Below are 16,766 nucleotides of genomic sequence, written 5' to 3'. Positions count from 1 at the left end.
AGTCTGTATTTGGTAGCATTTCCTTTACATTTTTTAACTTGGGTCAAACGTTTCGGGTAGCCTTCCACAAGCTTCCCACAATAAGTTGGGTGAAATTTGGCCCACTCCTCCTGACAGAGCTGGTGTAACTGAGTCAGGTTTCTAGGTCTCCTTGCTCGCACACGCTTTCTCAGTTCTGCCCACAAATGTTCTATAGGATTGAGATCAGGGCTTTGTGATGGCCACTCCAATACCTTGACTTTGTTGTCCTTAAGCCATTTTGCCATAACTTTGGAAGTATGCTTGGGGTCATTGTCCCTTTGGAAGACCCATTTGCGACCAAGTTTTAACTTCCCGACTGATGTCTTGAGATGTTGCTTCAATATTTCCACATAATTTTTCTTCCTCATGATAGCGTCTATTTTGTGAAGTGCACCAGTCTCTCCTGCAGCAAAGCACCCCCACAACATGATGCTGCCACCCCCATGCTTCACGGTTGGGATGGTGTTCTTTGGAAGCCTCCCCCTTTTCCCTCCAAACATATCAATGGTCATTATGGCCAAAAATTATATTTTTGTTTCATCAGACCAGAGGACATTTCTCCGAAAAGTACGATCTTTGTCCCCATGTGCAGTTGCAAACCACAGTGTGGATTTTTTTTACGGCAGTTTTGGAGCAGTGGCTTCTTCCTTGCTGAGTGGCCTTTCAGGTTATGTCGATATAGGACTCATTTTACTGTGGATATAGATACTTTTGTACCTGTTTCCTTCAGCATCTTCACAAGGTCCTTTGCTGTTGTTCTGGGATTGATTTGCACTTTTTGCACCAAAGTACATTAATCTCTAGGAAACAGAACGTGTCTCCTTCCTGAGTGGTATGACGGCTGCGTGGTCCCATGGTGTTTATACTTGAGTACTAGTGTTTGTACAGATGAACGTGGTACCTTTAGGCGTTTAGAAATTGCTCCCAAGGATGAACCAGACTTGTGGAGGTCTACATTTTTTTTCTCTGAGGTCTTGGTTGATTTATTTTGATTTCCCCATGATGTCAAGCAAAGAGGCACTGAGTTTGAAGGTAGGCCTTGAAATACATCCACAGGTACACCTCCAATTGACTCAAATTATGTCAATTAGCCTATCAGAAGCTTCTAAAGACATGACATCATTTTCTGGAATTTTCCAAGCAGTTTAAAGGCACAGTCAACTTAGTGTATGTAAACTTCTGACCCATTGGAATTGTGATACAGTGAAATAATCTGTCTGTAAACAATTGTTGGAAAAATGATTTGTGTCGTGCACAAAGTAGATGTCCTAACCGACTTGCTAAAGTTATAGTTATGGATGTGAGGGTGTATACATATTATTTTACAAATGTAACATAACAGTGAAGCCTGTGGCCATTAAAAGGGTTTGAAACACATTATCATAAGGGTGTCCAGCAAAGCCTGTACATGTCTGAGTACAGGGGCATTATACACTACATGCCCTTTGCATTAGACACCTGTTCGTCGAACATGTCATTCCATAATCATGGACTTTAATATGGAGTTGGTCTCCCTGTGAGCTTGTGTGGCCTACCACTTTGCGGCTGAGCCGTTGTTGCTCCTAGATTTTTTCCCACATTCACATTAACGGCACTTACAGTTGACCGGGGGCAGCTTTAACAGGGAAGAAATGTGACGAAATGACTTGTTGGAAAGGCGGCATCCTATGACGGTGCCACATTGAAAGTCACTGAGCTCTTCAGTAAGGCCATTCCACTATGGAGATTGCATGGCTGTGTTTTTGATTTGGTATACCTGTCAGGAATGGGTGTGGCTGAAATATCTCGAATCAACTTATTATAGAGGTGTCCACATACTTTTGTATATATAGTGTATGGGTTGTCTGTCATGTAGAATAGTGTATCATGTCAGCTCTATTCATCACATTTCTATCTGCCACATTTGGAACGTGTTACTGTGATCAGGTGTCTGATTGGTACAGGGCCCACCACATCGTCTGATTGGCACATGTCCCGAGTGAAAGGGTGGATGTCCAATCACACCACAGAAACGGTGGGTGTGATGAGGAAATGTTTGTGACAGCTATTTGGAAGGTTAATGAGAGGGTTATTGGCAGAAGGGTACGTCTGGCCTTCTGTGTGTGTGTGTGTGTGTAAAGTCAATGGAAGGGCTATTGGCAGTAGAGCGCCAGTCAGTCTTGGCTTCTCTATTGCATTAAAATGCATCCACCGGCTGTTCATTACATTATGTAGTCATCATGAAGTCACTTACACACAGCTCTGACACACACACTTACCCCACCAGATTCCGCCAGGGATCTATTCACAGTCCCCAAATCCAGAACAAATTCAAGAAAGTGTACAGTATTATATAGAGCCCTTATTGCATGGAACTTCCTTCCATCTCATATTGCTCAAACGAACAGCAATCCTAGTGGTTAGAGCGTTGGGCCACTTACCGAAAGGCTGCTGGATCGAATCCCTGAGCTGACAAGGTAAAAATCTGTCGTTCTGCCCCTGAATAAGACAGTTAACCCACTGTTCCCCGGGCGCCGAAGACAGGGATGTCGATTAAGGAAGAACCCCACACCTCTCTGATTCAGAGGGGTTGAGTTAAATGCAGAAGACACATTTCAGTTGAAGGCATTCAGTTGTACAACAGACTGGGTTTTCACCTTTCCCAATCCTGGTTTCAAAAAGTAGATAAAGCAACACCTCACGACACAACACTGACCTAAATAGTTTACGTGTATGTATTTATATATTTTTTAATTGATGTCCTGTCCTTGAGATGTTCTTGCCTATTAATGTTCTGTATCATGTCATGTTTCATGTATTTGTGTTGGACCCCAGGAAGAGTAGCTGCTGCTTTTACCAACAGCTAATGGGGATCCTAATAAAATACCAAAATATCATGAGGTCATTATATAGTCATCATGTAGTCATCATATAGTCATCATGTTGTCACCATGTAGTCATCATGTAGTCATGATGTAGTCACCATGCACCCACCATGTAGTCATCATATATTCACCATGCACCCACCATGTAGTCATCATATATTCATGTAGTCATAATGTAGTCACCATGTAGTCATGATGTAGTCACCATGTACCGACCATGTAGTCATCATATATTCATGTAGTCATAATGTAGTCATCATGTACCCACCATGTAGTCATCATATAGTCATAATGTAGTCATGATGTAGTCACCATGCACCCACCATGTAGTCATCATATATTCATGTAGTCATAATGTAGTCATGATGTAATCACCATGCACCCACAATGTAGTCATCATATATTCATGTAGTCATCATGTACCCACCATGTAGTCATCATATATTCATGTAGTCATAATGTAGTCATGATGTAGTCATGATGTAGTCATCATGTAGTCATAATTTAGTCATCCCATATTCATCATGTAGTTATTGTGTTGTCATCATGTATTCATCATGTAGTTATTATGCATTCACCATGTAGTCATCATGTTGTCATCTTGCATTCATCATGTAATCATCATGTAGTCATCCCATATTCATAATGTAGTCATAATGTATTCATCATGTATTCATCTTGTAGTCATCATGTATTCATCACATGTTCATCATGTAGTAATCATGCACCCACCATGTAGTCATCGTGCATTCATCATGTAGTCATCATGCACCCACCATGTAGTCATCATGTAGTCATCTTGCATTCATCATGTATTCATCATGTAATCATCATGTAGTCATCTTGTATTCATCATGTAGTCATCCCATATTCATAATGTAGTCATAATGTAGTCATCATGTATTCATCATGCAGTCATCATGTATTCATCATGTATTCATCTTGTAGTCATCATGTAGTCATCATGTATTCATCACATGTTCATCATGTAGTCATTACATATTCATCATGTAGTAATCATGCACCCACCATGTAGTCATCATGTGTTCATGTAGTCATCGTGCATTCATCATGTAGTCATCATGCACCCACCATGTAGTCATCATGTATTAATGTAGTCATCATGTTTCCATCATGCATTCATCATGTAATCATAATGTAGTCATCATGTAGTCATCACATGTTCATCATGTAGTCATCACATATTGATCATGTAGTCATCATGTAGTCATCCCATATTCATCATGTAGTCATTTTGTTGTCGTCATGTATTCATCATGTAGTCATCTTATCATCATGTAGTCATATTGTATTCATCATGTAATCATAATGTAGTCATCTTGTATTTATCATGTAGTCATATTGTATTCATCATGTATTCATCATGTAATCATCATGTAGTCATCTTGTATTTATCATGTAGTCATCACATATTCATCATGTATTCATCATGTAATCATCATGTAGTCATCATGTAATCATCATGTAGTCATCTTGTATTCATCATGTAGTCATCACGTATTCATCATGTTGTCATCATGTAATCATCATGTATTCATCATGTATTCATCATGTAGTCATTATATGATCACAATGTAGTCATCATGAAGCCAGTAGGAAGTGAAGAGCAGGACAGAACTTTGAGTGGCTCCACCAAATCAGAGAAATTGTAGCAGATAGTGAGACTTTGAAGGCCCTATCTTGGTTCTCTGTTAGTCTGACTCATTATCCATGTAGAACATATTATGTTATGCGTCTCTGCTCTTTCTGCCTCTCTCCCTCTCTCTCTCTCCCTCACTCTCTCTCTCTCTCTCCCTCCCTCCCTCACTCTCTCTCTCTCTCTCCCTCTCTCTCTCTCTCCCTCACTCTCTCTCTATCTCTCTCTCTCTCTTCTCTCTCTCTCTCTCTCTTCTCTCTCTCTCTCTCTCTTCTCTCTCGCTCTCTCTCACTTTCTCTCCCTCCTCCCTATTTCTGACACACACACACACACACACACACACACACACACACACACACACACACACACACACACACACACACACACACACACACATACACACCCTGGCCCATCTGTTTACTCCAGACTGTCTTTCTGCTGACCAAGCTTATTTTTAGACACCGAAGAATCAGTGTTCCCTTCTGGGCTTGATTAAACCTATCGTATTATCCGGATCACGAATGATCAGTAGCACTCGTTATAGGAGACACGAAGGGACACAGAGGGTGGCGTTCCAAATGGCACCCTATTCCCTATGTAGTGCACTTAATTTGACCAAAGCTCTATGGGCACTGGTCAAACTTAGTGCACAATACAGTATATGGAATAGGGTACCATTTGGAACACATCCAGCTGGTCTTTATAAGGGGTTAACAGAGAAGAGAAGGGTTCACCATATAAACATCTCTCTCTGGCCGCGTTAATGTTTGTCCTTCCCTGTTCAGTAGTTATTCAACCATTTTAACAATGGAATTAACAATATGACTGTCATGTTATAGAATGTCAGATGCCTTGACTTGTGTTCTGCATGTGTAAAAACACATCCTTGTTGTTGCTTGAATATCTATTACAGTTAGCTTCTGAAAGTCCATTCGGCCTGCTTGTTTTTCCCCGACCTTGAATTTACAGTGTTCAACAAGTCATTCCAAGTAGCTAATTATCCCGCTGGGGAACAATTTTTGAAAAACTGCCCAGAAACAAAATGTCACCATTTCTCAAATATATGTGAATATTGTTAAGCATAAAAATTAACTTTTTTAATCTTTCATTTCCTTGTGCTGAAACCATACCATAAGATCCCATTAAAACGTTATTAAAGTCATGCATTAGTGACTTTGAAACACACATTTAATAGAGAGGAGAAATTATATCACCTTAAAAATAGATAACAATTACTTCACCAAACCTCGGATTGGGGCCTTAATTTGGAAGGAGAGAAAAGGCAGTCGACAGGTTCAACAATATGTTACTTTTAAATGTTTTATTACAAAATGGGTGATTGCTGGTTTATCATGCGAAACTGGCACTTTGTCGAATTGTCACTCGGAAACACTTCCAGATTTTTCTGCAGAAAGAATTGGAGCTTTGGCAAAAATGAGTAACAGAATAACCAGCCAGGAAAGAAATAATGGGTTTCCTGCAAATCACTCTCTGTGGAGAATGAGTGGTTAGAGTGGAATTCATAGAAGCGTGAGCAGATTCTCTTTTGTTCAGATCCAATGTCAGCCAAAACCTTTTCTCAAGAGCTGTTCTGTTCAGTCACCCTGTAGATAAACTTATATTCTATCAGCTAAAACCCTGCTTCGTCTCTACTTAACCCTTTACAGCAGTGGGCTAAAGTCAGGGTTACACAGTGTTTCTTTGGAGTCTTAAACAAATCTACTTCGAAACAAAAGTATTTCACTTCACTAGGGCAGACTCCATTTAGTCGACTGGTCGATTGTTTGGTCGATGGGCTGTTGGTCGATCAAGATTTTTTTAGTTGAGCAGTGGCAAATATATTTTTTAAATGTATGGCACACGAGACACCTGTCTGATTCACACCTGTCTGCTTCAAACCTGTCTGATTCATTGTGGAGGCCTGTCTGAGTGGACTAATCCATTGTGGAGGCCTGTCTGACTGGACTAATCCATTGTGGAGGCCTGTCTGAGTGGACTAATCCATTGTGGAGGCCTGTCTGAGTGGACTAATCCATTGTAGAGGCCTGTCTCAGTGGACTAATCCATTGTGGAGGCCTGTCTGAGTGGACTAATCCATTGTGGACGCCTGCCTCAGTGGACTAATCCATTGTAGTGGCCTGTCTCAGTGGACTAATCCATTATAGAGGCCTGTCTGAGTGGACTAATCCATTGTAGAGGCCTGTCTGAGTGGACTAATCCATTGTAGAGGCCTGTCTGAGTGGACTAATCCATTGTAGAGGCCTGTCTCAGTGGACTAATCCATTGTGGAGGCCTGTCTGAGTGGACTAATCCATTGTGGAGGCCTGTCTGAGTGGACTAATCCATTGTGGACGCCTGCCTCAGTGGACTAATCCATTGTAGTGGCCTGTCTCAGTGGACTAATCCATTATAGAGGCCTGTCTGAGTGGACTAATCCATTGTGGAGGCCTGTCTGAGTGGACTAATCCATTGTAGAGGCCTGTCTGAGTGGACTAATCCATTGTAGAGGCCTGTCTGAGTGGACTAATCCATTGTGGAGGCCTGTCTGAGTGGACTAATCCATTGTGGACTAATCCATTGTGGACTAATTCATTGTAGAGGCCTGTCTGAGTGGACTAAACCATTATAGAGGTCTGTCTGAGTGGACTAATCCATTGTGGAGGCCTGTCTCAGTGGACTAATCCATTGTGGAGGCCTGCCTCAGTGGACTAATCCATTATAGAGGCCTGTCTCAGTGGACTAATCCACTGTGGAGGCCTGTCTGAGTGGACTAATCCATTGTGGAGGCCTGTCTGAGTGGACTAATCCATTATAGAGGCCTGTCTGAGTGGACTAATCCATTGTGGAGGCCTGTCTGACTGGACTAATCCATTGTGGAGGACTGTCTGACTGGACTAATCCATTGTAGAGGCCTGTCTGAGTGGACTAATCCATTGTAGAGGCCTGTCTGAGTGGACTAATTCATTGTAGAGGCCTGTCTGAGTGGACTAATTCATTGTAGAGGCCTGTCTGAGTGGACTAATCCATTGTGGAGGCCTGTCTGAGTGGACTAATTCATTGTAGAGGCCTGTCTGAGTGGACTAATCCATTGTGGAGGCCTGTCTGAGTGGACTAATCCACTGTAGAGGCCTGTCTGAGTGGACTAATCCATTGTAGAGGCCTGTCTGAGTGGACTAATCCACTGTGGAGGCCTGTCTGAGTGGACTAATCCATTGTAGAGTCCTGTCTGAGTGGACTAATCCATTGTGGAGGCCTGTCTGAGTGGACTAATCCATTGTGGAGGCCTGTCTGAGTGGACTAATCCATTGTGGAGGCCTGTCTGAGTGGACTAATCCATTGTGGAGGACTGTCTGACTGGACTAATCCATTGTGGAGGCCTGTCTGAGTGGACTAATCCATTGTGGAGGCCTGTCTGAGTGGACTAATCCATTGCGGAGGCCGCAGGGATGACACACCAGTATACCCAGTGGACTAATCCATTTACTGTCTATTACCATAATTTCTAATTACAATGTTTGTTACGGTAATTCCTGCTAATGCATTCAGTATGTTGTTATTACAGTCATACCGTTGTCATTGTCTGATTGGACACGTTTCCTGCAGAGCGCACAACCTAGGATACACTTGTGAGAAAAAAGTTTGGGTTAATTTTATTCAATTTACAAGGTGTCAATTTATTCATTGTTTGTTTGTCAATGTGGGGTAAGGACGTGCACCTGATTACGCATAGAATCTGACCTAGGCTACCTGTCCCAGGCTACCTGGCCTGCGCTCAAATGTAGGCTTACAGATCACCTGATTTATAAATCTGCCCATTTGGGGATCTGATACTGTTTCTGATTGGCTTAACTCACCATCACTATGGAGCTTCTCAAAGTAATGTTTTATTCACCTCCAACAGCAAGTAAACAAAGTCTATTTTTACATCCGTTGAGAATGATAATAGTTCCTCTATTTGAAAAATATTTCCAGCTCTCTCCCTTTCGATAACCACTCAGCATGAAAGGGGAAAAAAGTGTCATGCTCTGATCCAGTGGAAACATCATCAATTAGTCCAGCCTGATTACTTCTTATCCCTTGTGCTAATGTGTATGTCTGTCCTGAGCTCACTGGCACGGGAAACTCTGAGGGCACAGAATATTTGAAAGGTTTGCAAGTTTGTTAGCAGGAGTTTTGGGCCTGACCAGGCCATGTGTAGCCAATGTGATTTATAGGATATTTATTTTGATTAGGATATTTTCTACCTGCAGGTTGCAATGTTTTTATTTGTTGGCTTTATGTAGGCTATTTTTACATATTGGCAATGGCAATAGAAGTTACTTTTAGATTTCTATCATTTTCATTTAGATATAATTGATTTTGACATTGATTATGAGATATGAAGACTTGATTATAAATTAAAGGAAACTGTTCCACAGAAATGTGCATATGAAAATGACACGCACATCAGTAGAAATGGTTTGATAACCTGGCACTCTAAATGGAAAAAGGTTGGCACCCGCTGGTCTAGCCTTTTACTTCAGGAGCGTAACAGAAAAATCTGGAAGGCCACTAGCAGCTGCCAGCTGGAGGAGGAGGAGGGTCAGGACGGGAATACATCAAACCAAATGTATTTATAAAGCCCTTCGTACATCAGCTGATATCTCAAAGTGCTGTACAGAAACCCAGCCTACAACCCCAAACAGCAAGCGGTGCAGGTGTAGAAGCACGGTGGCTAGGAAAAACTCCCTAGAAAGGCCAAAACCTAGGAAGAAACCTAGAGAGGAACCAGGCTATGAGGGGTGGCCAGTCCTCTTCTGGCTGTGTCGGGTGGAGATAATAACAGAACATGGCCAAGATGTCCAAATGTTCATAAATGACCAGCATGGTCAAATAATAATAATCACAGTAGTTGTCGAGGGTGCAACAAGTCAGGGGTTTCTTCTTCTGGTTAGGCTATATTGATCTCTGGCTCCCTCTTTAGCAATCGATTGGTCGAAAGAACAGACGACTCTCGGTCGACCAAGATTGTTTTTAGTCGGGGACAGCCCTAACACCTCACACACATGGTTATGGGCTTAAAAAGAAGAAGACCCCTGTACCATGTCAGATATAGAGTTGAAATGTATTAAATTTAGAGTTTGCATCCCTATATCACACTTTAATATTATCACAGAAGATTTAAATATAACCGTTTTGACCACTTTTTTGTTGTTTTGTGGCTAGTGCATTGGCTTGGCTATGTCCTCCTCTGTACTTACAGTACACCCTCTACGTACAGAATCAACCGTGTTTTCTTGCCCTTTTACTGTGTTCAGTTTGGTTTTGGACTATGTCTATGTGAAATGATGAATACCTGAAAATCTGGGAATTCACTTTTTTTTTTGCATGTGAATTGATTGAAAGTCTGGTGGCCATATTGTCTGCAGCTCTCCTCTCTACTACTGCTCTTCAAAAGACACATTTTTGGATAGTTGTAGCGTGCTGGATGACGACGTGTTTCGGAGCAAGCATCTTCGTCAGACCACTATTGATCAAGCATCTTCGTCAGACCACTATTGATCAAGCATCTTCGTCAGACCACTATTGATCAAGCATCTTCGTTAGACGACTATTGATCAAGCATCTTCGTTAGAGCACTATTGATCAAGCATCTTCGTCAGACCACTATTGATCAAGCATCTTCGTCAGACCACTATTGATCAAGCATCTTCGTCAGACCACTATTGATCAAGCATCTTCGTCAGACCACTATTGATCAAGCATCTTCGTTAGACCACTATTGATCAAGCATCTTCGTCAGACCACTATTGATCAAGCATCTTCGTCAGACCACTATTGATCAAGCATCTTCGTCAGACCACTATTGATCAAGCATCTTCGTCAGACCACTATTGATCAAGCATCTTCGACAGACCACTATTGATCAAGCATCTTCGTCAGACCACTATTGATCAAGCATCTTTGTCAGACCACTATTGATCAGGCATCTTCGTCAGACCACTATTGATCAAGCATCTTCGTCAGACCACTATTGATCAGGCATCTTCGTCAGACCACTATTGATCAAGCATCTTCGTCAGACCACTATTGATCAAGCATCTTCGTCAGACCACTATTGATCAAGCATCTTCGTCAGACCACTATTGATCAAGCATCTTCGTCAGACCACTATTGATCAAGCATCTTCGTCAGACCACTATTGATCAAGCATCTTCGTCAGACCACTATTGATCAAGCATCTTCGCCAGACCACTATTAATATTGGGATCCTCTGTTCTTTCTCAATCTGTTTCCCAGACTATCCATAGTTGTAGAGTTCCGAAAATTAATTTTGGGGAATTCAGATCAACCTAATTTGTTTTTCCTCTGTTCTCTCTCTCTCTCTCTCTCCCCAGATTTTCCATATGACGTATGACCTGGCCAGTGCTGTGGTAAGAATATTTAATCTGATAGGGATGATGCTACTGCTGTGCCACTGGGACGGTTGTCTACAGTTCCTGGTCCCACTCCTACAAGATTTCCCTCAAGATTGTTGGGTGTCGCTAAACGGTATGGTTGTAAGTATCAAGTACCCTTTTTACATCTTGTTTGTTTGTTTCAACATTTGGAAATATGAAATGTATTAAATGAACTGAAACAGGACATCCTTGCTTTTAACCCATGTTGAGGTGGACTGTGTTGTACTACAAGGGGAGCATAGAAGGCTAGCCATCATTCTGAAACGATTATGACATATTCTTCCTATTGTTAAACCACAGTGCATTCGGAAAGTATTCAGACCCCTTCCCCTTTTTCCACATTTTGTTAAGTTACAGTCTTATTCTAAAATGTATAAAATAAATCAAATGTATTCAGACCCTTTGCTATGAGATTCGAAATTGATCTTGGGCGCTCAGGTGCAACCTGTTTCCATTGATCATGCTGGAGATGTTTCTACAACTTGATTGGAGTCCACCTGTGGTAAATTCAATTGTTTGGACATGATATGGAAAGACACACACGTGTCTATATAAGGTCCCACATTTGACAATGCATGTCAGAGGTCGAAGCAATTGTCTGTAGAGCTCTGAGACAGGATTGTGTTGAGGCACAGATCTGGGGAAGGGTACCAATCATTCTGCAGCATTAAAGGTCCTCAAGAATACAGTGACCTCCATCATTCTTAAATGGAAGAAGTTTGGAACCACCAAGACTCTTCCTAGAGCTGGCCGCCCGGCCAAACTGAACAATCGGGGGAGAAGGGCCTTGGTCAGGGGAGGTGAACAAGAACCCGATGGTCACTCTGACAGAGCTCCAGAGTTCCTCTGTGGAGATGGGAGAATCTTCAAGAAGGACAACCATCTCTGCAGCACTCCACCAATCAGGCCTTTATGGTAGAGTTGCCAGACGGATGCCACTCCTCAGTAAAATGCCTTCGGAGCTACATAAATGATTTATCATTACACTGCAGTTGAGGAACAATGGGAAAGTACTTCTGCTTTGAAATTTGATAAACTTGTAACTCCGCTTTTGAGAAAATGGTACTTGAATGTTTTGGAACTGGAGAGCTCTTCTTTGTCTACACCTATTCAGCATCGTTCACACCCTCTTGAGCCTCAGCCCCACCCATCTCTTTAAAGATTCACGTGAGGCCATGTGCTGAACAGACTGAGGAAGGTAGTGTAATAAACAACCAACGATTTCAAGACTTAAAGTGGTGAAAGTAGTAGACGACAATAAGGAAAACTCCAGGTAAAAATACCCTTTATCTAGTCCACTTTATCTAGTCCACTTTATCTAGTCCACTTTATCTAGCCCACTTTATCTAGCCCACTTTATCTAGTCCACTTTATCTAGTCCACTTTATCTAGCCCACTTTATCTAGTCCACTTAATCTAGCCCACTTTATCTTGTCCACTTTATCTAGTCCACTTTATCTAGTCCACTTAATCTAGTCCACTTTATCTAGTCCACTTTATCTAGCCCACTTAATCTAGTCCACTTTATCTAGTCCACTTTATCTAGCCCACTTTATCTAGTCCACTTTTTCTAGCCCACTTTATCTAGCCCACTTTATCTAGCCCACTTTATCTAGTCCACTTTATCTAGTCCACTTTATCTAGTCCACTTTATCTAGTCCACTTTATCTAGTCCACTTTATCTAGTCTACTTTACTGTCTCTGGTAAACACACACTAAGTCAAATAAAATCAACGTTTATTTGTCACATGCACAGGATACAGAAGTTGTAAACAGTATAGTGAAATGGTTACTAGCATATTTGCATAGTACTGCACTCTTAGGCCTCACTCCCCCCTATCTGAGATATCTACTGCAGCCCTCATCCTCCACAGCCCTCTTAGGCCTCACTCCCCCCTATCTGAGATATCTACTGCAGCCCTCATCCTCCACAACCCTCTTAGGCCTCACTCCCCCTATCTGAGATATCTACTGCAGCCCTCATCCTCCACAACACTCTTCATTCAAAGACTCAATCATGGACAGTTGTGGCTGCTTTGTGTGATGTATTGTTGTCTCTACCTTCTTGCCCTTTGTGCTGTTGTCTGTGCCCAATAATGTTGGTACCATGTTTTGTGTTGCTACCATGTTGTGTTGCTGCCTTGCTATGTTGTTGTCTTAGGTCTCTCTTTATGTAGTGTTGTGTTGTCTCTCTTGTCGTGATGTGTGTTTTGTCCTATATTTATATAAATATATATAAGAATTTGTTCTTAACTGACTTGCCTAGTTAAATAAAGGTTAAATAAAATATAAAAAATAGTTATATCAAAAATAGAAAGTGTCCAGATATTTTTTCTTTAAAAAAATAATTATTAGATGATGGACATACTTGCCTAAATTGATGGGTCATGTGAAATAAATGCTAGAACCAGCCCCACAGCCACAACAATAATATTAAACATCTGGATGGGTCACTATTGTCTACACATGTAATGTACATAGGTTCATGAAAAACAATAGATGGCAGTAATCACTCCAAGACACACCTGGCTAACTTGATGGGTCATGTAATCATCTGGTAAAGTGGAGTATTTTGTTTAGATATGTAGCTAGCTACTAGCTAAACAGTGAACCATAATCCCAACTCATACAGTACAAATGGATTGTTATAACTAGCCACCATGCATGAAATGCTGTAGTATGAATCTGAAGGTAGGTTATGCTAACCAACAAGGTTCAATGTTAGCTAGCTAGCTAACATTAGGCTATAATTAGAAATGCAAATGGCTTTCTGAGGTACAAATAATATTACTACACAGATCGCACACTTAACGTTAGCTAGCGAAGCCAGCAAGCTAACGTTCACTAGCTAGCTAACGGTATGCATAAACTTGTAATGAAAATGACTTTCTGACAAAATTAGAAACATATAATATCTGAAACTGTAGACTCTTACACATATACATGGTCGAACGGTTCACGGCAGACTGGAACCCCTTTAACTAAGTTAGACGTCCTGTGTTGGTTACGTTTTGTTTATAGCTACAGTTTGTTTGGCCCATTGTGTCACGTCACTCAGGTTCACACTGACCTTCGTCGATAGCTCCTGCTAAATTCGGGGCAGCAATGATGTTGGGTGCAGTATCAACACTTTTGCCGTACTCCATTGCTAACGTTATATCTTTCAAAAAAGCAGCGGTGGCAAGGATTATCTTGTTCACATGTTCCAGAAAGGCATTTCTGCCAAAAAAACACATAATGATAAAAATAAATAAAAAATACATTCAAATGCCTCTCCTGTGAAGTAGTGATGTTCCACATATGCCGAGCTTCCTGAAACGAGTCACATTCTGATGGTTGGTTGTTACACGAATAATCTTGGGACAGTAATAATCCCTATCACAAGTGCAGGGGGACATTTTCTAGTGGCCTTTCTCCCAGAGATTAGATTTTTAAACCATGAGGCAAAGATTAAAGGACACTCTTTAATGGAAAGGGGCAAATCTCTACTTTACTAGATATTTGTCTTGTGTTCTGTAGTTTAGGATTGCATTACATAACAGGGGAAGAGAGATGACGGCACAGATTTACGCAATGTTTTCCTTTTTTTTAAGCAGCACTAGTGGATTTAGTCAAAGTTAGAGGTTACTCGTTGTGCTTAATCACGGGTGATTTACATACATTCTCTATACATGATCGACTCTATACATTCTATACATTATATGTAACTATTATTTATGGGTTTAAACATACAGAGATCACAGAGACTCTTTAGTAAACGGTGAACGGTGAACGGCACAGTAAACGGTGCTCTATAAGTGGAAGCTGTTTAAAAAAATTCCTTTAAAACAATGACCTTTAAATCCTTTAAAACAATGACCTCCAGATTAAAATGCCCAGATAAATCAGGATCTATGACATAACAGCACTATTATTATGGGTTAAAATGTACTGAGCTCTCAGAGACTCTTTACTGGATAGTGGTAGAAGTTATTGAAGTGTTATTGGCACTAAAAAAACTACTTCTCAATTAGAAAACAGCCGATGTGGTATCGATGAGTTAGAAACATTTATTCTACTAGCAAAATGTACTACCAAGTGTAAAAAGGATAACTCACTTTTGTGAGACTTGTGGTTGTGACTTCATCACATTGTACATGAAGGTTGGGTTTGGTTCAACCCTGCCCACATGCCCACATCAATTATCAATTAGGAGTGCAGCACTATGGGGCTAGTTAGGGACCATCGTTGAATACCACAATGTACATGGGACAATATGTACCATTTCCAAAAGCTCCTAATTTCAATGACTCAAAAACCTTAAACCAACTAATAATTGTAGAAATGAATTTACAAATATTAAAAGCATTTCATGATAAAAACTTAAAGGTGTCATAACAGGCAGAACTGAACAATTTCCCCTTACATGGGCCAGCTGCAAAGTCGAAATGGGCTATTTTGTAAAAATTCCTGAATATGAAAATTTGGTTTTTGTTCTTAATTTAAGGTTATGGTTAGCAGTGTGGTTAACTTTAAGGTTAAGGCTAGGGTTAAGTTTTGATGACTTTGTAGCGGTGCCAGCTAGTGACCACTCTGCATAGCTGTTTGTGTAGCACATTGTGTAATTTATTGACAATCCTTAACGAGCCCGGAGATAGGCTTTCCAAAGTCAAACCAATTTAGTCCTGGTCGCAAACCAGAACAGCTGAATTGGTAAAATAATTTGGCTAAATTACACACACACACACAAGACACCCACAGGTATTTAATATATAATAATATACAGGTAGATAGTAATATATAATAATATATAGGTGGATAATAATATAGAGATAGATATAATAGATTATAATATACAGGTAGAAACTAATTTATAATAATATACATGTAGATAATAATATAGAGGTAGATATAATAGATTATAATATACAGGAAGAAACTAATGTATAATAATATAGAGGTGGATAATAATATAGAGGTAGATATAATAGATTATAATATACAGGAAGAAACTAATATATAATAATATAGAGGTAGTTATTAATATATGTAGATAATAATATAGAATAATATACATGTTGATAATAATATAGAATAATATACAGGATTATAATAATATAGAGGTAGATAGTAATATATAATAATATACAGGTAGATAGTAATATATAATGATATTCAGGTAGATACTAATATGTAATAATATACAGGTATTTAATATATAATAATACACAGGATAATAGCAATATACAGGTAGATAATCATTTCTAATAATATACAGGTAGATAATAATATACAGGAAAATATAATATATAATAATATACAGGTATATAATATATAATAATATACAGGTATATAATATATAATAATATACAGGTAGAAATAATGTACAATAATATGAAGTAGATAATAATATGAAGATAGATATAATATATAATATAATAACATACAGGTAGATAATCAAATCAAATCAAATCAAATTTATTTATATAGCCCTTCGTACATCAGCTGATATCTCAAAGTGCTGTACAGAAACCCAGCCTAAAACCCCAAACAGCAAGCAATGCAGGTGGAGAAGCACGGTGGCTAGGAAAAACTCCCTAGAAAGGCCAATACCTAGGAAGAAACCTAGAGAGGAACCAGGCTATGTGGGGTGGCCAGTCCTCTTCTGGCTGTGCCGGGTGGAGATTATAACAGAACATGGTCAAGATGTTCAATGTTCATAAATGACCAGCATGGTCGAATAATAATAAGGCAGAACAGTTGAAACTAGAGCAGCAGCACAGTCAGGTGGAAGTTGAAACTGGA

General features: G+C 40.1%; 1 protein-coding gene across 1 annotated transcript in view; it reads left to right on the top strand.

Annotated features, from left to right (window-relative positions):
* hcn1 (hyperpolarization activated cyclic nucleotide-gated potassium channel 1) overlaps positions 1-16,766 on the top strand; it is a 157,841-nt gene that overhangs the window by 65,960 nt on the left and 75,115 nt on the right. The window contains exon 3 of the mRNA XM_020486876.2: positions 10,920-11,081. Coding sequence (XP_020342465.2) covers positions 10,920-11,081 — 162 coding nt within the window. The remainder of the gene's footprint in view (positions 1-10,919; positions 11,082-16,766) is intronic.

Source organism: Oncorhynchus kisutch, linkage group LG6, assembly GCF_002021735.2.
Source record: "Oncorhynchus kisutch isolate 150728-3 linkage group LG6, Okis_V2, whole genome shotgun sequence".
Taxonomy (NCBI): Eukaryota; Metazoa; Chordata; class Actinopteri; order Salmoniformes; family Salmonidae; genus Oncorhynchus; species Oncorhynchus kisutch.
The sequence above is the reverse complement of the archived record's forward strand: the minus strand, read 5'-3'. Positions and strand labels throughout refer to the sequence as shown.